Source organism: Myxine glutinosa, chromosome 2 (assembly GCF_964187855.1).
Source record: "Myxine glutinosa chromosome 2, kmMyxGlut1.1, whole genome shotgun sequence".
NCBI lineage: Eukaryota > Metazoa > Chordata > Myxini > Myxiniformes > Myxinidae > Myxine > Myxine glutinosa.
The window spans coordinates 21,921,794-21,944,043 of record NC_136262.1 but is presented as its reverse complement, the minus strand read 5'-3'; the positions used below and the strand labels follow the sequence as shown (position 1 = coordinate 21,944,043).

General features: G+C 43.3%; 1 protein-coding gene across 2 annotated transcripts in view; it reads left to right on the top strand.

The window, feature by feature from the left end:
* Positions 1-22,249, top strand: part of SNX24 (sorting nexin 24) — a 71,297-nt gene extending 49,048 nt beyond the window's left edge. Inside the window, exons 4-7 of one of the 2 annotated variants that reach the window (XM_068108641.2) lie at positions 15,258-15,352; positions 15,836-15,865; positions 21,773-21,834; positions 22,037-22,249. In XM_068108641.2, coding sequence (XP_067964742.1) covers positions 15,258-15,352; positions 15,836-15,865; positions 21,773-21,834; positions 22,037-22,170 — 321 coding nt within the window. In that variant the 3' untranslated portion in view covers positions 22,171-22,249. Of the gene's footprint in view, positions 1-15,257; positions 15,353-15,835; positions 15,866-21,769; positions 21,835-22,036 lie in introns of both variants that reach the window. The other variant, XM_068108640.2, reaches the window with a different exon arrangement.
* The last annotated feature ends 1 nt before the right edge of the window (position 22,250 follows it).

Sequence of the window (22,250 nt, the reverse complement as noted above, 5' to 3'; positions counted from 1 at the left end):
CTGGACTCATTGCTGGTCACATCAGAACAGTCCAGCGTTTTGTCTTGAACCATTCCCGGGTGCTTTTTGAAGTGTGTTTGTGGTCATTGTCCTGCTGCAAGACCCATGACCTTCGATGAAGACCCAGCTTTCTGACACTGGGTTGAACATTGCGCTCCAAAATGTCTTGGTAATCTCCTGATTTCATAATGCCATGCACACATTCAAGGCACCCAGTGCCAGAGGCAGCAGAGAAACCCCAAAACATCACTGAACCTCCTCCATGTTTGACTGTAGGGAATTTGTTATTTTATTTGAAGGCTTCATTTAGTTTCCTGTAAACATAGAGATGACATGCTTTACGAAAAAGCTCTAATTTGGTCTCATCTGTTCACAGAAGGATTTTGGCATTTTCAGGTGTGTTTTGGAAAACTCCAGTCAGGTTTTCTTATATATCTCTCTCAGCAGTGGGTCGTCCTGGGTCTCCTACCTTAAAACCCCTTTCATTGAGTTGGCGACCGATGGTATGAGTTGAAACTGTCTTACATTGTGTCTGAAGTTCAGCTTGAATCTGTTTGGCAGTTGATCAAGGTGCTTTCTCCACCATTCGAACAATCCTTCGCTGCAATCTTCGATCAAGTCTTCTCTTGCGGACACATCCAGGGAGGTCGGGTACAGTGCCATGGGCCTTAAACTTCCTGATAACATTGCGTACGGTGGACACAGGAACATCAAGGTCTCTGTAGATGGACTTGTCGCCTTGCGATTGTCCATGCTTGGCTACAATCTTGTGTTTTACCTCCTCAGACAATTCTCTGGGTTTCTTTCTTTTCTCCATGCTCATTGTGGTGACACACAGTGACATAAAACAGCAGAATTACTCCTTTTCTCCATTCAAACTGGTTGAATGAGTGATTTTTATATTGCAGGCAACGGCATCTCACTGCAGGTGAGTTCAATTCCAAAGTAAAGGAGAATCACCTGCTTGAAATATAATTATTTCTAACAACTTCTAAAAGGTGCCAATAATATTGTCCGGGCCATTTTAGGATTTCTGTAAGGAATAAGCTAAGATTTCGTAATTTTTTCAGCTTCTTTTGTTTTGTTCCACTGTGAACTAAACAAATACATTTGTGGATACCAAAATATTTTTTAATTTCAACAATTTTCTGGAAGAAATGGTGCAATATTTGAAAAAAGTGCAAGAGTGCCAATATTTTTGGCCACTACTGTACTGTACTCTTTATAGAGCGTTGGTGCTGCCGAAGCAGTTTCTTGGCAAGGGCTGTAGTGGGTGGTTTGCCATTGCCTCCCTGGCATAGCATCCATGCTTTATCCTTTCAAATGCTGAGCATCAAGCAAGGAAGCAGCACGTACCTTTTTTCTCAATAAAACCTCTGGTATGGCTCGGCCAGGGTTTGGCAGTTAAATGAAAACTGGTTAAACACAAACGGAGCCCAAACTTGTGTTTGGTGATGGCAAATGGTAAAACGTTTGTCCAATGGAAGAACATGGTCAGAGCATCTGCTCTGAGTCTGGAAGGTCGATGGTTCGAATCCGACCCAGGTCGAGTCATACTCAAAACTTGTTTTGCAGCATGTACGATTCAAAAAAAAACGGTACATGCTGCTTCGTTGCTTGATTCCCAGCACTTGAGAAGGAAAGGGCATGGAGAAACCATGGGTTGGCAACCATTTTGTTGGCTTTTATGGGCCTATTAGTCTCCTGTGTTGAATTTCCTTGTAAGGGAACTCATATTAAATCACAAAACATAGGGATTTATACCCGTGATCATTATCTCCACCATAATCTTCTTATCACATTTTGAAAACTTATGTAGGATTGAAAATATTCCACAGACAAATAAGCCATGTAAACAGCAAAGATACAGACTTGCTGTTTTTTAGCTGAGATATTAAGCTATTCTGTGCCAAATATATTGTTTTGGACATATTGGTAAAGGCTCACACACTGGTATCACACTCTTCTCTTCTTTCTGGTCATCATTATTCGTATGGAGTATGTGGCTGTAGATTAACCTCACTTCTTCCACGGGCATGACAGTGCCACTAATGCAGTGTCCTCTGTAGGTTAGAGCAGGAATTTGAATTTTTTTCATGTTGCCGGTGATAACTTGTCTACTTTTCGCAAAGGTCACATGGGGTCTTTCACGGCCACTAAATAATGCAGACTGATGGGACACCAAGTTTAACGTCCATCCGAGGTCAAAACAAGTTGTTTTTTTTTGAACAAAATTTGATATTGGGTTATTCCTGGTTTTATATTATTGGGAGACTTTGTGCAATGGTTACAGAACCGGGCAATGGTTAGAGAAGAGAAGTTCGTCGCTCTGAGTCTGGGAGGTTGTTCATTTGAACCTCGGCCGAGTCATACCACAGACTTTAACCCTCTTAGTGCGGTGGCGTTTCTCAAACCCCTAACTAATGATACTAACCGTGTCCAAAGCCCCACCACACTAACAGAGGGTTAAATAATGTTTTGAAGAATAAACTAGAGCAATGTGACTGTGTCCCCAATATGCCTCCGTGTAGTCCCTGACCGTGACAACAGATACCCTCTTTCACTGTCCTAAAAATAAACCAGTTTGATTTAAATCCCTTCAGCTGTTCTCAAATATCACATTTTTACCAGACAAACAGGTTTCACATCGATCGGTGAAGCGGTTTTGGAGAAGGGTGTTTTTTTAAATATTGGTTTTCAAGCTAATATGGCTGCCAAACCACGTAACATATGACGTCAAAAATGTACACTCTGCATATGTATGGGTCGGGGGTCACATTTGTGAAGTTTTGTATTGATCGGATAAGGTTTGTTTTTCTATCCAAGATGGCTGCCAAATCACGTGACCTACAACATCATCATTTTCAAACTATATGCAGCAATGGTGTTGGATGACATTTGTAAAATTTCTCTTTGATAGGGTGAGCGGTTTCTGATATAATTATTTAATATTTTCCTTCAATCGTTCATTCTTCAATCCAATTTGGCTGCTACACCATGTGACCAATGACGTTTTTGTGATCAACTTTTAATCACCATGCCTTGTCGATGACACACGTAAAGTTTTGAGTCGATCACATCGGTGGTTTTGGAGGTGTTTTTTTAAATGTTTTTGGGTAAATCCAATATGGCTGCCAAATCATGTGACCTATAATGTCATACATTTAATATTTCCATACAAATGGGTCATAGATCATGTGTATGCAATTCCAGATTTTTAGGATAAGGCGTTGGATTAAAACATTTATGGCTGGTATACCACTTCACCGATTACGTCATCATTATCATGCTTTTGGTCCCCATTGGGAGTACTTGACAATGTGCAAAGTTTCAATTTTTTTCATTCAGCGGTTTCTGAGAAATATTTTTTTTATTATTTGCGTTTAGTCCAAGATGGCTGCCATACCACATGACTTATGATGTCACAATTATCATTAAAAACATTGTGCATGGGTGACACTCAAACACTGAAAGTTTTGTCTCAATCGGACATGTGGTTGCTGAGAAAAACGAGGTTTATCCTGTACGTATATACATACTTGCGGACGGACAGACAACCCAAAAACATAATGCCTTCGGTCTCCTTCGGGGGCGGAGGCATAAACATACATACATACATAATATGAGATACCCCGCCGCACTAACAGAGGGTTAAGTAAACGTAAAGCTGGTCATCTAAACCATCTTACTATAATTCACCAAATGTCCGTCTGTCTGTTCGTTCCCAGGTACCGCAAAAACGGCTGAACCGATCGCAACGAAATTTTGGGTGGGTAATCCTGGGACCCCCTGGAGTAAAATAGGCTATATTGTTTTTACAATTTTTCCCCAATTTTTCGAATTTCCAATTTTTTCCAGTTTTTCCAAAAACTATGGAATAATATTTACCGATATGAACAGTGATGTGGCTTTTATTGAAATTCTACAAATACTGTTCAGATTTTGATGATTTAACGGATGTTTATATAAATCGTTTAAAATAAAAAAGCCTTCAATTTCTGATATTTTGCCTTTTTCATTTGGGCCTCCCAATCGAAGCCCCGCCCGTAGGGCGTAGGGCGGGTACCGTTGCTAGTTCATTGGTCTAAACCAACCAGCTCGCAGAGATGGATTCAATCGATGTCGCCCTTAATAATTTTCCATCTTGTTAAATTGCAGTTTGTTTGTTTTTTGCGAAGAAAAACTATTTGATTTTCAAGTTTGGGATGGCAATTATTCGTTTAAATAAACAAAATATACAAATGTTTCAGAATCCGTTTTTCAACATTTTCAGATTTGAAAGCTTATTTTGAATCGGTATTGTAAATCGTGCCACGCTGGGTGCAATCTGCAGCAAAGTGGAACACGTGTGTTGACAGGAGTCCAAGTCTTTGATATAAATGACAAACAATAAAGGTCCCGTGGCACCACCCTGCGGAACCTTGGCAGCAATGGGAAGAGCAAAGGACTGACCCTCGAGACCGGCATAGCGCTTTGAACGAGAAAAGAAACATTTTGACAACAGTGTTGCATCGGTTCGTAATTCCTGTGCAGTAAAGCTCATCCTGAGGTGCCCTTATGATCTTGCAATGTCAAAAACGCTTGCTTTCCCTGGGCTAGCATACCTTGCTCGAGCTTCTAGTTTCTGAAATAGTATGAGTGTCACGTTTTCTGATTTGACGATGGGTGAAGTGATGTGAAAGGAACAGTATCACAGACACAGGTATCTATTTATTTACTTTTGGCTGAGATATACAAGGATATCTATCTATAATTCCAGTAATCTCTGTGTGTCTGTGTGTGTGTGTGTGTGTGTGTGTGTGTGTGTGTGTGTGTGTGTGTGTGTGTGTGTGTGTGTGTGTGTGTTTGTCTGTGACCGCTGTTTCTCGACAACGACCGGTCCGATATACTTGAAACTTGCCAGGTATATTGCTGGGGACCCGAGGATGTGCCTTTTCAAGGTTTGAAATTAATCGGACAAGTGGTTCCCAAGGTATGGTCACCGTACTCGCAAGCCGTTCGCTTTGGCTTTGCGAATGGACCAAACCATTTCATGTAAATAGAGGGGGGGGGTTCTGTGGTCGTTCGCTTTGGCTTTGCGAATGAACCAAACCATTTCATGTAAATAGAGGGGGGGGGGGGGGTTCTGTGGTCGTTACTGCCACGTGGTTTCAAAGTTTTTTTTTGTTGTTGTTGTTTGCACGCATGTTTTTTTGCACCCACGTACGGGCACGCCCTAGTATGAATAATTTGGAATACAGCTAAGAATATCTGGCCCATCAAGCTTGCACTCTCTTAACTCCACATTAACTCGTTTATCAACTTACTGAGAGAGGATGTGGAGAAGAGTGGGGTAGCCACAGGGACACAGCAGAATGTTTGTTGGGAGGGGGGTGGGAGTGAAGGGATATAAACAAGTGAGGACATAGTGAGGAATAGTGAGGACATAGTGAGGAATAAACAAGCACTGACAGTACATTAATTTTTTTTTGGACGAGACCCTCTCACAAACATCACAGGCATTACATACAGTGTGTAAACGATCACCCATCTGCACCAAAGCTACCTACCGTTCCTGCCATGATCTATCTATTTTTACAAAATAATTTCAAATGAAAAGCTGAAATGTCTTATGTCAATAAGTATTCAACCCCTTTGCTATGACACTCCAAATTGAGCTCAGGTGTATCCAATTTCCTTTGATCATCCTTGAGATGTCTCTAGAACTTGATTGGAATCCACCCGTCACCAATTCAATGGATTGGACATGATTTAGAAAGAAACACACCTTTCTATATAAGGTTCCAAAGTTGACAGTGCATGTCAGAGCAGAAACTCCACCGTGAAGCCCAATGAATTGTCCGTAGAACTCCGAGATACAATGGTGAGGAGGCATTGACCTGGAGAAGGGTATCAAACAATTTCTAGAGTGTTGAAAGTTCCCAAGAGCACAGTGAGCTCCATCACCGGGAAATGGAAAGAATGTGGAACTACTCGGACTCTTTTTAGAGCTGAACGTCCGACCAAAATGAGCAACTGGGTAAGAAGAACCTTGGTCACAGAGGTGAACAAGAACCCAATGACCACTCTGACAGAACTACAGAGTTCCTTGTCTGAGACGGGAGAACCTGCCGGAAAAACAACAATCTCTGCAGCACTTCACAAATCTAGGCTTTATGGGAGAGTGGCCAGACGGAAGCCACTTCTGAGGAAATGGCACATGACAGCACACCTGCAGTTTGCAAAAAGGCACGTGAAAGATTCTGAGAAGATGAGCAAAATAATGTGTGCTTTGCTAAGACGAAAATTGAACTATTTGACCTGAATGCAAAGTGCTACTCCTGACAGAAACCGAACACAGATCATCACCCATCTAATACCACCCCTACCATGGTTTTGGCAGCATCATGCTGTGGGGATGTTTTTCAGAGGCAGGGACTGGGAGACTTGTAAGGATAGAGGGAACAATGAATGGAGCCAAATTCAAGCAAATCCTTGAGGAGAACCTCCTTCAGACAGCAAAATACTTGACTTCAGCGAAGATTTACGTCCCAACAGGACAATGACCCCAAGAATACAGCCAAAGCAACACTGGAATGTCTTCAGAACAAGAACGTGAAAGTCCTCGAGTGGCCCAGCCAAAGCCCAGACTTGAATCCCATTGAGATTCTGTGGAAATATTTGAAGTTTGCTGTTCACCGACGCTCCCCATCCAACTTGACAGAGCTCGAGCAAATATGCAAGGAAGAATGGGGGAAACTCCCCAAATCCAGATGTTCAAAGCTGATACAGACATACCCAAGAAGACTCGAAGCTGTAACCGCTGCAGAATGCGCTTCTACGAAGTAGTGACTCAGGGGTTTGAATATCTATGTGAATTAGATATTTCATTTTGAATTAATGTGTTAAAAAAATATTATATTTAAAAAATTCCACGTTGACTTTATGGGGTATGATGTGTAGATCAGTGACAAAAACAATCTCAATTTAATCCATTTTAAATTCAGGCTGTAGTGACAAAATGTGAAAAAAGTCAAGGGGTGTGAATACTTTCTGAAGGCACTGCACATAAAGGGCCTGTCTCCAGCCGTTCCTCGCAGCTAAGGCTAGCTAGGCCCAGAGTCTACCTAGATGCTCCACACTATACCCTCTCTATGTCAGCTACGTCCTGTTAGTTTTACCTATAGCTACCTGGCACTGTGATGTCTATTTAACCCCCAATGTATCTATTACCACCCCCAGATCCTTCTCCTGTGTGACACCCTCTCAGACTGCCCCTTGTATCTTGTAATCCCTATTTTCATTATTCTTACCCATCTCCAGCACCGTACATTTCCCCCATGTTGAACTTAATCTGCCAATATTTTACCCAATGTCATATTGGAGCATATTATGGACCACTGTGAACCATCTATTTATTACATGCAAATGTGGTTGGGATTTATTTAAACCTCTTCTCCCCGCAACTCCTGTTTTCCCTCCCGGCATCACACCGCTGCGACCCCTTCCGTATGCTCCATGCAGACCCCTTTCCCTTCACTTCCTCTAACCCCATTCCAAATTCCGATCCTTTCTCTGCCTACTCCTCTCGCTCTCACCATCCTCTTGTTTTCATTTTAATGTTTTTTTTTTGTTTTTTTTAAATTCAGGCCTCCACTCTCACTTATTACCCCCCACAGATATGTAAAAAATATATAAAATAAAATAAATAAATTTCAAATGGCCGGGCCTAAACATCTGCCCGAGAACCTATCATTTGCAGAAATTATATAATTGGTTGAAAGGGTCAAGTTTCCTCGTTTGTCGAATCTGAACTTCACATTGGGATAAAATTGAATACCATTTGTCTTTTTCGAGGAGTCACTGGACTGACATGCCCCTCTTTGGGTGTGACCAAAGTTTTAAGTACATATATTTTTTCACTTTATATTAAAGGTCGTCCTATGACTCGTGATCGTGACTGGGCTGCAAACTTGATTTTTATTTTGACTCTTTAACAGAATGTAATGGAGGGGAAATGATCGCAGTGGATCGCTGCTTGTGTCGAGGATCATGTTGCCAAGGCGGAGCGTTTTTGGCAGGGCCTACCACAGCCCTACCATGGTGCGGCTCGGTTTGCCTTGTGAAATGTCTGCAGGCAGAAGTCGCATCGTTCACGGAAAGCGCTCGTCCCTGTGAGATTGACAGATTTCCCGTGCCTGATGACTCTCTGGTGACACGTGCCTGGTGCTGGGTGACAGCGGGGCACACTGGACTGGCAGCCCGCTGCGAAGGGGGCGCTGACGGTGAGGGGCGGTTTAATTAAATAATGATTTTTGCACTGACTCCCGCACAATGGGATTAAAAGCAGCAGGCCTCGTGTACGTGTGTGGACTCCGGTGTGACGGGAGAGTCGCGTGCAGTTTTACTGTTCTGTTCTGTTCAGGTTTCCCTTCGACAATGGCTACCCTTGGTAAAAATAAAGGTGGAAGATTTCAGTTCTATGTCCTTCATGTGATCATTTTATGATTAGATGAGGAAATGATGAGGAAGTTGAGGAAGTTGTTGTTGTTAGATTTTATTTTAGATGATGATGAGGAAGTTGTTGTGGTGGGAGGAGACCTGAATGGACATGTGGGAAGGAGTATGTATGGTTTTGAGGGAGTTCATGGGGGTTACGGATATGGTGTGAGAAATGGAGAAGGTGAAAGGATTTTGGAGTTTGCTGAAAAGTTTCGGGAACTGAGTGGCGGGCTGATGAGGAGGAGAGTGTCGCTGAAGCTGAAGGGAAAGGTGTATGCTGCATGTGTGAGAAGTGTTATGATTTATGGGAGCGAGACATGGGTAATGAACGTAGAGCAGCAACGAAGGCTGGAAAGGGTGGAAATGCGAATGGTTCGATGGATGTGCGGAGTATCGTTGAGAGAGAGGAAGACAAATGATGAATTGCGAAAGATGATGGGAATATTGCCTGTGATTGATGCTGTGAAGAGGAACAGGTTGAGATGGTTTGGTCATATATTGAGGAAGGATGAAAGTGACTGGTTGAGAAGAGTGATGGAAGTTAATGTAGAAGGAAGTAGAGGACGGGGAAGACCGAGAAAGACTTGGCTAAAGATGGTGGAAGAAGAAATGCGGGCAAGGGGGTTAACAAGGAGAGATGCAGAAAATAGGGCAAAATGGAGAAGATTGTCATGGGGACCGCAAGGCTAACCCCCGCTCTAGCAGGGAACATGGCCTTAAAATGCATGTTGTTGTTGTTGTTGTCATTCATGTGATCAAATTTGTTTTTCAACTTAGGTACTTTTACTGGATCTTTATTTTTGTTGATTCTAAGATGACTTACACACAGATAAATATCTTGTTAATGATCAAAGTTGTATCCTTGTGCGGAATTATTCACGCTAGATCTTCGAGAAATGCCGCTGGTGCTTGTTTCTTTTTTCTTCCACAACAGTGACGCTCAGGGAAGCGGGAGGTTCAATGGACGGTGGGATGTCGGGGGCAACAATTGGGCACAACCAACAACGGGGTGAACGGATAGAAAAGGAAAAGAGAGACAGACGAGGGGAGGAAACGTGGAAACAATTGGGTTCGAAAGTGTTGATGGGGTAATAAAGATCATGGGGTCAGGACGGAGGATGACGCGAGGTAGGAATGCACTGCCTGCTTTTGAAGCCCTGGAGGGACGAGTAAGAAAGAACGGCCTCTTTAAGGTTGTTCTATAGACTTGGAAAAGTGAGTAATGAAAGAGTTGAGGTGTGCAGTCGGCCTGGATTTTTGGAATTTTAACCAGGAGGGGGTTACAGGAAGAACGCATGGGTCCTGGAGTAGGTAGGGAGGGTCGAAGGACTGGGAGAGCAGAGAGAGCAACGTTGGAAACGAGGTTGTTAAAAACAATCGATTATGTGGAAGCAACAAGACTTGTGCTTTGGCTTCATCGCAGGAGATTCCAATAATCTTTAGAGCTTTAGGTAAACTCGTAAGTGGTGGGAGAATGAGTTTCCATTAGTTTTCCCAAAAAATCATCACCATGGATTACAAAAAAAGATCCTCTAATATAATAAAAGCCTTATTCTGTTTTTGCTTCTCGATATTTCCGATGATGTTCTCTTAAACTGCTCGACCAGGGGCGATAAACCCCATATCATTGTCGAGGTTTTTGTCCGCGGAGTCCCGGTTGTATATTATTTTTTATATTACACGAATGCCCTACATGGTTTTTGATCATTCAGGTTACCTATTCACTATTTTTACTGAACAATCGCAAGATGGCAAAATATTGTGAGATTGTGAATTAAATGTTGTTTGTTTCATCGTCGTTTAGTTTTAACGTTGCTCTTTGTGGACGTGAAGGTGAATATTGTTAAGAATGGTTAGAAAGGGAGGGGGAGGACAGAGAGTAGGGAGAGGGAGGTTGAGGTGTTTGGAGGGGCGATGGAATTTATGATTTGGGGTTGAGAGGGGTGGGTTGAGGACTTGAGGTTGTGGGGGGGGGGGGGGTGGGGTTGTGGGCTTGGAGTTTTGTGGAGGGGGGTGGGGGAAGAGTTGAGGACTTGAAGAAGGAAGGGAGGAGATAGTTGGTGTGATGGGAGTCAGAGAGGGGACAGAGTTCCAAGAGTGGGGTCAAGGCTTTGGGGGTTACGGAGTTGAGGACTTGGACGGTGGATGAGGACTTTGGATTGAGTGTATGTGGGGTGGGGGTGGAGGGGGGGGAGGGAGTTTAGTACTTGGGGTTGGGGTGAGGGGGAATGAGGGTGGGGGGGGGGGGGGGTGAAACAAGAAGACTTGGGGTGGCGGGTTGATTTTCAAATCCAGTAACATCTCCAGGGAGCACATTGCTAGACAATATGAAATTCCCATGATAAAATTAACTGTTCCATGCATAATGTCGCGTTCCTGGCGATTAAAACCGTCCAAGGAAATGGATTGCCGAACAAGCTGTTGCTCTGAGGCTTCAGTTCAAATTATAGCGGAGAATACGCGTGGGGTGCAAGTGGGGGGGTGGGGGGGGGGGGCTGAGCCTTACCTTCATGGATCCTACCGGCAGGCTTCACCCTGTAATAATTAATAAGAACCGAATCAGGATTTGTTGTACAAAAATAAATGCCGGCTTTATTAATAGAAATGCCGGGTAACAAATAAATCTTCATCATTGAGAGATGGGACAAAAACAATATATAGCAGGATATCTCAAAAAGTTGTGGATGTATACAGCCGAAACGTGGTGGACAGGTTGGGTATGTGACAAGTACGAATTGATTCCATTTTGGTGAAGATCTCAATCCGGATCTGGACCGGATCTTCATTACGAGAATTTTTAAAATTAACAAGTGATTCTTCACCATTGAGTGACAGAGGCAAAAACAATATATAGCATGATATTTCAAAAAGTTGTGGATGACTTCTGACTAAACTTGGTGAATGAGTTGGGTAGGTGACAAGAACAAGCCAATTGGATTTTGGTTCCGGTCCGAATCCAGATGTGACCCATCAGTGGGATACAAAACGTAAACTGATTAACCGGGTGGAGGTACGCGCTCCACCGTGTGCCGTTCTAGTAATGATCATGTTTTAATAAATAAACAAACATCCGTTGTCTTTTTACAACATGAATGCATGAAATTTCAATATTGGGTGTGACCACATTTTTCATGAAAGCTTTCCTGCAATTTGTAGAGAAATTCCATTGGGATGTTCCATGAATTCTGCAGTTTCCAATAATTAGGTGTTTTTTTTTGTTTGTGTTGTTTTTCGTTCGTCTTTCTGTTCAAATCATCCCAGACAGCTTATGTGATGAGGTCAGGATTTTGAGTGCACCATTCTCTCCCACTGCCAAATCGAGAATTGTAACGTTCTCCGAGCGGTCATTTGGCATGCTTCCATTTTAATTTAAGCTTCCATGCTCACGCCATCTTGCAGAGTGTTAATTATGGTGTCTCTGCTGCTTGGTTGATATTGTAGAGACCTATCCATTGCTGCCCATTGAAGCAGCATTCCGAGGTGGAGGCTGATGGTCGGATATCAAGAGGAGTAAAGAGAAAATATGAGTCTGGCGGTCGGCTGCAATTTATCAATTCCATCCGTTTGCTTCAGGCCAGGAGATGGCTGACTGTTCTGGAGTATAGGATCACTTTTGGCACCATATTCACGAATTGGGTAATGTTGGGGGATTTTCTGCGATGCAGGCTGGCAGCCATTGAAAAAAGACCTGCAAAATAACAGAGAAATGGGAGACAGGGCAGATGGATAGTTAGTTATTATGGCACGGATGCTGTCAGTGACCAGTGACCAAAACTGAAATGTGGACGAGTAAACGGAAGTTAGGAATTTCTTCATCTTGGTAGGAGTGGGTTTTTTTTTTGGTTTTTTTGTATACAAGATGGAGGCTCGTGTAAGAGCTAACATTAATGACAAAAAAAACAAACGGACACATAACACAAAACGGAGCGGGAGACAAGATGGGGAGAGAGGGGGAAGCACACAAGCACAACATTTGAGAGCAGGGACATCGGGAGATCTGTGTGAGGGAGAGGGCTTGGGGGGAGGAGCCGTGGGGAGTGGGAGAGGTTAAAAAAAACACATGGACACAGCTAGAACTTCCAGGAAAGAAAAAGGTTCATATGTTCATAAGGAAAGAAAGGAGGGAGGTTCATATGCTCTTACGATGTTTTCAGTGAAGGGGTGTTGGATGGGTAACTGTTGTTGGGATGTTGATGTGATGGCTAACCCCCGCTCTTGCAGGGAAAATGGCCTTAAAATGCATGTTGTTGTGTTGTGTGGTGTTGGATGGGTAAAGGAAGATATGGATTGGGGACCTCAGCCCTTTCTGCAGGGACGATGCATTAAGCTATAGCATGAGCAGTGTCCATCGTGACACCATCATTTCAGAGCAAAGGAAGAGATGAGAAGCACTTCGTAGAGACAGACTCGGCCAACTTCCACTATATTTTTGCGCATGGTGAAAGACCTGCGCGCTTGGACCTCCCATGGGCCTGATGCTGGATTTTAGGGTATTTGGGGATGGAAACGATGACTGGAAGCATTGCAGAATGTGACAGAATATTTTCATCGGTGAGGTTGCCTTTCTCTGATGAAAAGGCAAGCTGCTTTCTGGCAGTTGCTTCATCACATAACATATTGGATGAGGCCTGAAGTGTTGCAAGAGGCACTGGCTACATCACAATGCACAGTTGTGTGAGGAACGACATAAAGTCAGCCAGAATACTGACTATTGACGTTACCGCAGACTTGGGGAGAGTTGGGATGGAAGGACAGGATGGAGTAAAATTCGATGTTGAAGGGTTGTCACTGCTGCAATAAATTTGCCGCTCCTTTCCAAATTTAAAGTTGGTGTTGGCTTAGCGGTTGGGATGCCGGCTTGGGATCCTAGGATCCTGGGTTCGAACCCCGGTCGATCGCTAAATTAACACCAGGGGGGTTGACTCAGCCTGTCATCCTTCCGAGGTCGGCAAATTGAGTACCAGCTTGCTGGGATGAATGATCACGGTGTGTACCCCGGTTTAGAATAGGTACACCGTATCCCTGCGCATCGTAAGAGGCGACGAAGGGTTGGCGCCAGGAAGGGCATCCGGCCATAAAAAAAACATTGCCTCAAACAGGGAACCATGATTGTCATGGGACCCGCAAGGCTAACCCCCGCTCTAGTGGAGAAAATGGCCTTAAAACGATCATTCATTCATTCATATTTCCAAATTTAAGGGAAACAGATAGAATGCATGATACACCTGGGTTTGTATACCATGATGAACATCTGATTGCACAGCAGGCCTAAAAACTGACAATATTACATGGTCTTGCTCCAGTTATATACTGTAGAACAAAATACAGGCCACCTTGATTGCCACTGTTGTGATGTAGTCACATGACCTGATGCAATCAACTGCACAAGGTCTACAGTGCAGTCAGAAAGTATTCAGACCCCTTCACTTTTTTCACATTTTGTTATGTTGCAGCCTTGTGCTGAAATCGTTTAAATTCATTTTTTCCCTCATCAATCTCCACTCAATACCCCATAATGACAAAGAGAAAACAGGATTTTAGAAAGTTTTGCAAATTTATGAAAAATAAAAAACTGAAATATCACATTGACATAAGTATTCATACCCTTTGCTATGACACTTGAAATTTAGCTCAGGTGCCTCCCATTTATTTTGATCATCTGTGAGATGTTTCTACACCTTGATTGGAGTCCACCTGTGGTAAATTCAATTGATTGGACATGATTTGGAAAGGCACACACCTGTCTATATAAGGTCTCACAGCTGACAATGCATATCAGAGCAAAAACCAAGCCATGAGGTCGAAGGAACTGTCTGCAGAGCTCAGAGACAGGATTGTGTCGAGGCACAGATCTGGGGAAGCCTACAAAAAAAAAATCTGCTGCATTGAAGGTTCCCAAGAGCACAGTGGCCTCCATAACTCTTAAATGGAAGAAGTTTGGAACAACCAGGACTCTTCCTCGAGCTGGCTGCCCGGACAAACTGAGCAATCGGAGGAGAAGGGCCTTGGTAAGAGAGGTGACCAAGAACCCGAATTGGTCACTGGCTGAGCTCCAGAGATCCTGTGTGGAGATGGGAGAAACTTCCAGAAGGACAACCATCACTGCAACACTCCACCGATCTGGGCTTTATGGCAGAGTGGCCAGACGGACGCTACACAGTTCAATCTTGGTTTCATCAGACCACAGAATCTTGTTTCTCACAGTCTGAGAGTCCTTTCGGTGCTTTTTTGCAAACTCCAAGCGGGCTTCCATGTGTCTTTCTCTGAGGAGAGGCTTCCGGCTTCTTCACCATTGAGTGATCGGGCCAAAAAACAATATACATCATGATATTTCAAAAAGTTGTGGACGGATTATGCCAAAACTTGGTGGATGCATTGGTTATGCGACAACAACAAGCCGATTCGATTTTGGTTCAGGTCCGAATCTAGATCCGGCCTATCTGTGGGATACAAAACAAAAACTGTTCAGCCTGACGGAGGTATGTGCTCTACCGAGTGACCCCTCTAGGCTTGTATTAATCCATACCCTTGCATCCCTCTTCCTCACAAACGGCAAGTCGTCATGTTTCCCATCTTGTGCCAAAGAGTTGAAGAGTGTGTGTGTGTGTTTGTTTTGTCATGGCATAAAAGATGCAGCTCGTTGGAAAGAAATCGTCTTTTCACAGGACCTGTAATGTGAATCATGGAGAGAAACACGTAAGGGTTGAGCACTTGAATCTACAGTTAATGAAAATTACATTTTGTTGATAGATGCAGGCATTGCCTTTCTCCCACAGGGTCTCATCTGCCAAGGTGGTGAAGTCCCAAAGCCTCTGCTGGAATTTCTTGGCATCAGACACTTGCCGTCGATGCTTAAAACTGAGAGTCTGGAGTAAGTTCCTTTTGTCTTGAGTTTTTTTCAATTTACACTCTGTTTACCTTAATGCCCGAATATTGTTTGCGGTACACAAGTACAGTAGTGCGATTTAAAGTGAAAACACTGATCATTCTGGCAATTCGTGAGCACAGCCTTCTTCCAACTATTTATATAGTATGGAAAACGTAAGCAAAGTGACATGGAATCCAAGCCATTTGCTTAACGTAATTGCTGTTCTTGATGTAAACTTTCTTCGGGTTTATTGAATGCCCCTGCTCTTCAGGACCCAACTACACACTCGTAGTCAAATGTCAGTCCTCTGAGGTCGAATGACCATTGGAGTCAATCAGCATGAATGATAGGGGGGATGGAGGGGGTGGGTTGTTGCATCTCTCTCTGGAGAAGTGATACAATGCCAAGCATCAATATCCATCACCTCACTTCAGGGAATGTGCTGCTACATATGCTAACTTTCCATGCACTTGCACTCTTTTGCAGTTCACTTGATGTTTACCCAGAGGATACAAAGTAAGTCAGATTTTTTTTTTCTTCCCCTTTTTGCAGTCGCAATGCTTTCTATACTATCGCATTATGGAAAAGATTTATGAACAAAAGAAGCATCTATCCACTTTTTGTCCTTCACGCTTTATTCTAAAGGGTTCCTGCTGTCGTAGAACAACAAAAACTAGAAGGGACCTGCGGAACATCCGCGCCATGCAAAATGTGACCAAGTCCTCAACTTCCACAGACCTCAAGTCCTCTTCACCCCTCCCCCAACCGAGAGTCCCACTTCACCCTCCTCCCCGCTTTTCCCCCTGGTAAACCCTCAACCTCCCCCTCCTCTCTGTCCTCTCCTCCCACACATGAAAGCAAGTGGGCATTCCCAAATAAAAACAGTGGAATGCTTTCCCCTCCCCTATAATGCTATCACCGACCTCACAGAAAAGGTCACCTGTCCAACTCAAATATTTTAAGATAAACTAGTTGGGAAATAATAGCAAGGACCTCCGTAACCTCCATGGTAAAAGCCCTGCTTGAGAGAATGCCACATAGTTATTTGGACGGTGTATGGACAACATACCGCTGCCTCAATCGCTGATATTTTCACAAGGCCCGTGACACCCATTGGCTAAACATCCTTTTAACTGTCACTTTGGTCATTTTACAATGAAGGGAAAACCTATCGGGAGGGCATGGTGATTGTGAATATGACAGCTCCGAAGAGGTCTTTGACTTCGCGAAGCAGTAAACATCAACATGGCGAACGTATGATTTTTTTTTTCTCGTTGAAATTGTGGGTGGAGTCAGGCACACTGTCCAACCAGTGTGTGGAACGGAATGTTACAGACAGACAGACGAGCAAGTGCATTATTATATAGACTAGCCGAAACCCGTGGAACATCCACGGAAGGGAGGATGTGGTGTATGGATAGAGTGTACCATTATGGATGGCATAGGGGAGCGTTCATGGGATCTTCTTCTTCCGTTAAGCTCCAATTTTTTCTCTTTAGGTTAAGTCCAATCAGTCCTCTCTGCTCGAAGTGCTCAGGCCATGCCTTCCCGCTCTCATACTTTTATTGCCGTTCGGTGTAGAAAGGGATTGACATATCGTTCGTCTGTTTCAGCTCGTTATCTTTAAGCTTCCTTACGTCTCGCCACCTGCTACACCTCTGAGTTACGAGGATTTATGCAACGCACCCCGAGTATCGCAACGTCACTCCATTTAACTTTATTAAAATGACGATAAAGACGTTTCCTTATATATCCTAATTTAAAATGTTCAAGGGAATAAAAAGACCATTTGGTTCACACCACCCATGTTCACACCACTCGACTGTCCAATCAGCGGACGGCTCGCTTCGCCTTCGCCCAGCAGACGCCAATACGATGGCGTCGTAAGATGGCGTCGTATCGGCAGTTAATCGGATGCTTTTGGGCCCCAACGTCGGCTAATTCAGATTTTTCGAGTATGTCTGTACGTGATAAACAAAGAGCGCGGTTCGTAGATCGTAAATCCATTAGTGCCGTGGGCATCGGGTCACTGGGTGCGGCGTAAAAGGGATAACAAAGTCGAGTCCTTACGGTATTATTATATAGATGGTACCGTTGGTAAGATGATCAATTTACTGAGAACACAAATTTGTGTTCGTTAAAATAAAAAATGCTTGTTCTAAAAGCCTGTCTTTCCAAGATGGAGGAAGAGGAAGAACCAGGATGCGGAGCTTCTATATAGCGATTCCAATAGTATGACAGTCGGAACCCTTTAAGATAAAGTGTGAAGGACACGAATGGAGCATACAAAATGATATTTCGTAATACTTCTCGAGGTAATATCAAAATATAACAAGTACTGGAATGAGCACACAAACAACGACACCCACGGCAATAGCAGCAGCAACAAGTATGTGTTATAAAAGATCCATTTTACACACTCAATGAGACTCACAGATAGACATGCGATGTGTTTGTGAAGTGCATCATGCTTTCTTTTGATTAAACCAATCAGCGAAGCAACAGGTAAGCACGGCTCGTATGAATAACAAATATCTCAACAATCATAATATGAGGGAGACTCAAGGTTGATACGGACTTTTTATGAATTGGCAAAAAAAAATTCTGACAAGTATGTTGATCACATACTTGTGTGTGTGTTTGTGTGTGTGTGTGTGTGTGTGTGTGTGTGTGTGTGTATGTGTTTGTGTGTTTATGTTTGTGTTTGTGTTTGTATTTATGTGTGTGTGTGTGTGTGTGTGTGTGTGTGTGTGTGTGTGTGTGTGTGTGTGTGTGTGTGTGTGTGTGTGTGTGTGTGTGTGTGTGTGTGTGTGTGTTTGTGTTTGTATGTGTGTGTTTATGTGTTTGTGTGTTTGTTTATTTATGTGTTTGTGTTTATGAGTTTGTTTGTGTTTATGTGTATATGTGTGTTTATTTGTGTGTTTGTTTATGTGTGTGTTTATGTGTTTGGGCGTGTGTGTTTATGTGTGTGTGTGTGTGTGTCCGCTCACTTATACTTGCCTACAGGTCACAATTTTAAACCAAACTTCACGAAACTTCACCATATGGTAGAGTTCGTAGTCTCACAAAATCATATTTATTTTTGAGATCAAAAGGTCAACATCGGCCAAAGGTCAACCCATATTTTTTCAAATTTCTAAAATCCTCCATTTTCACCTGATTGACTGGAAATTTGAATAGGATTTTAATATCAGCAAACTGAATTCCACCAACCATTTTTAAGATCAACATAGGCCAAAGGTCAATCACTTTTTTTCAAATTTATAAAATCAACAATTTTCATCCAAATGACTTGAAATTTCAATAGAATTTTCATATCAGCAAATTGAATTCAATCACCAACTATTTTTTAGGTCAACATAGGCCAAAAGGTCAACATAGGCTAAATTTCTAAAATTGTCAATTTTCATCCGATTAACTTAAAATTTGAAGACGATTTGCACATCAGGTCACATAATTCAACCACCAATTTATATTTGTGAGGTCAAAAGGATGCTCAACTGATTGCCATTCTACTTTGTTCTCTTTTGCCAAGTGTCACTCTGAGAGATTTTTCATTTATTTGTTTGTGTGTTTGTCTGTCCGCTCACGTATACTTGCCTACAGGTCACAATTTTAAACCGATCTTCGCAAAACATCATTTTTTCGGTCAAAAGGTCAACATAGGTCAACCACTTTCGTCGAATTTCTAAAATCCTCAATTTTCATCCGATTGACTTGAAATTTGAATAGGATTTACATATCAGCTAACTGAATGCAGCCACCAACTATTTTGAGATCAGCATAGGCCAAAAGGTCAACAACCTTTTCAAAAAAAAAATTCAAATCTAATCCTTTTAAAATCCAATTGAGAGATGGGGTCAAAACGACAGAGTATGATATTTCAAAAAGTTATGGACAGGTAATCACAAAACTTGGTGGATGAGTTGGGCAGGTGACAAGAACAAGCCGATTATATTTTGGTTCAGGTCCGGATGCAGATCCGACCTAACAGTGGATAAAAAACAAACTGTTGAGCCTGGCAGAGGTATCTGCTCCACCGAGTGCCATTCTAGTTTCAATCTGATGATGAACACTTTCAAATTGACTGCTTATCATAGAATCTGGTAGTATGTCGTGCTTGACCCCATGAGGGCACAAAATCCATGATATGTATGACAGCCCGATCCAAATGTGAAGTAGATTTTGTTGCGGTTCTCGCATATTAGTTAGCAGAGGTCGATCTTCCGCGGCTCCCAGTCCATGTTCGCAAAAGTGTTTGATGGTGCTTATGTGAGGACCCTGTGGTGCCTGGGCAGAAGTGCTCCTGGCATGTGGCACCATCTTCTTGCTATAAATGTGCTCCACACTGCAAAATGCCTTGCTGGTATACAAGAGACGCTCTTACTATACGTCCGCAAACATATGGATCGGGAGCTGCAGAAATGACTGGCTGCCAAATTCGTAAGAGGTACAACAAAATGTGCTCCACTCTTGGCAAAATCTAGAGCAGGCTGTCATACCACAGTATCATTGATTCGATGCTTTTCTGGATTCAAGACGATATGACGCCAAAATTGCCAGATGCTGTAGGTAGTCAATTTGTTGTTTTTATAATCGAGAGATTGTTGAAATAATTTACGTTTCTTTACGATCAGGGATCAACATTTTATTTTGGCAGTGCGCTGCATATTGTGAGCATATGCGTTATTTGTAACGGGCGACACAAGACCAGCGGAGATGAACTACCAAGACATCCCGCACACACAACTGGTTCGCGGTGCAGTGTGGCTATGTTTAATGAACCCAGCGACGTGCACGCGTATGGTTTCATGGGGGATTTTGATTATGCTGGAGGACTATTCCACGGCTCAAAATTCACAGTGACTTGTTTTGAAAGCAACGGGTTTAATAAATGATGGCGATGGGGCACAGCAAGGAGAACAAGAAAGCAGCTAAAATATAAATCGTGCAACAACCTGATGGCATACTTAACCTAACGACCGGCGACTATCCTTTTGACTACTCTTAGGTGGGCAGGACGAACAACAGGAGTGTAGACAGCACTCTTGTGTGTGTGTGTGTGTGTGTGTGTGTGTGTGTGTGTGTGTGTGTGTGTGTGTGTGTGTGTGTGTGCGTGTTTAGGCTTTCATGTTATGAAGCCCTGGGAGGCATGACACAGGCTCGCCAAGCAGGTTGGCAGCAATAACGTTCCGCAGCATGCTGGTCCTTCAGACCCTTTTCTCCAATCAGACCCTTTCTCCCTTCAGAACCTTCTCCACATGCTTGGAGCCTTCCCTCCGACGTGCCTGCCATCTATCCCTGGGTGTGTGAGCGCCACTGACTTTTATAGTCAAACCCACCAACCCCCCTACAGGCTTTAACTGCAGGAGTCCCTTATCCTCGGCCACCCCCTCACACCCCGTGTGTCCCATACGAGCTCCCGTGGTGCTAAAGTGGCACACGTGGACCTGTCACGTTAAATTAAACGTGTAGTGTTACGGTGAAAGGACAACGGGAGATGATTTGAGAGTGGACCAGAGGGAGAAGAGACACATGAGGGTCTTGTGTGACAAGACATCCAATCCTGGTCATTACCAATTGGGGTTTACAAACACTTGCGTTAGCTTTCATTAACAGATAACTGATGAATATATAATTAATCCCACCAGTCATTTTAATAATATTTAGTGCAGCAAGTTCGTGAATGCCTATGAATTGGTGGTAAATTGTGATCGTTCTCACATAAACCAACTACCGTCACTTACGCAGACTTGGTGTTGAAGAGCTCATTTTGGAGGATCACCAGATTACCATCAGGTACATTTTCATTCTCTTATTCAATTTAAAGATCAGTATCAAATGATATCACTATTCATCAAAACCTCAAAGGCCCTGTGTACGAGAGCGAGTATGGGTTAGGAATCACCCATAATTCCCCAGCAAACAGTTAAAACTTGTCACCTCGCAATACTTTTCATTTTAATTCATTTTATACTTAAAGCACACGAGCGACATTTGTTTATGAAAAGTGAGGATGTCAAGTTCATTCACAAATGGCTGGGTACCCATCCAATAGTACCTACACCAAAGTTAAGAAATTATTACTACCTATGGCCCAGGTAAGTCCATATGTAGGGAACACCTAGATGAATTGAAATTCAATTACGATTCCTGTACTTCTCGATTCCACAAAAACAAAAAGTCCATGTCAACCTTGAACGGCCCTCATTTATCCCATGATGCATTTTGAATGTAAACAGGTAAGCCGCGGCCTCACAGCTGTATCGGTTTGACGTTGATGTAAACAGCAAGCAATGATGTTTTTAAATGAGGGAACATGGCCCCGCTCAAAATGCCACCCCGGCGAGTGTGCGGAAACGTGCGGTCATTAGTCTCTACAACAGGGCGACGCACACATGGTAATGGTGACCTTTGCAGCAGGTTGTCACACCAGCCTATCCTCGGCTTCTCACGGGACCCATACGTCTTTGGCACTGTCACAGGTAATTGGGGCCTTGTGCCCCTCCCCTCTTCCCTGCCCCCCCCCCCCGTTTTGCATTGAAAATTCACAGCTTTACACATTTTCGCATTTACTCACACACCATCTTGGCCTTTCTCAAAGCGAGCCTGTTACGTTTACGATGGTGGGTAAATGGATATCGAGGTGTAAAGAGGAACGAGTCGTAATTTTGTTTTCTCCCCCAGACGGTCTGCCAAACATTGTCGTGGAAGGTGTTTTGCGGGGGCTATACGGAGACAATTGGCGGTACCCTGTTTCGACCCCCTCTTTGGATGTCCGGCATTGTTATGGATCCGGAAACACCGACTCGGGTTTCTAACTCGACGGCGAATCGGGTTTACGGACCTGGAATGATTGTGCAGCACACTGAATTATGGGTAATAAAATGAGCAAGTAAAG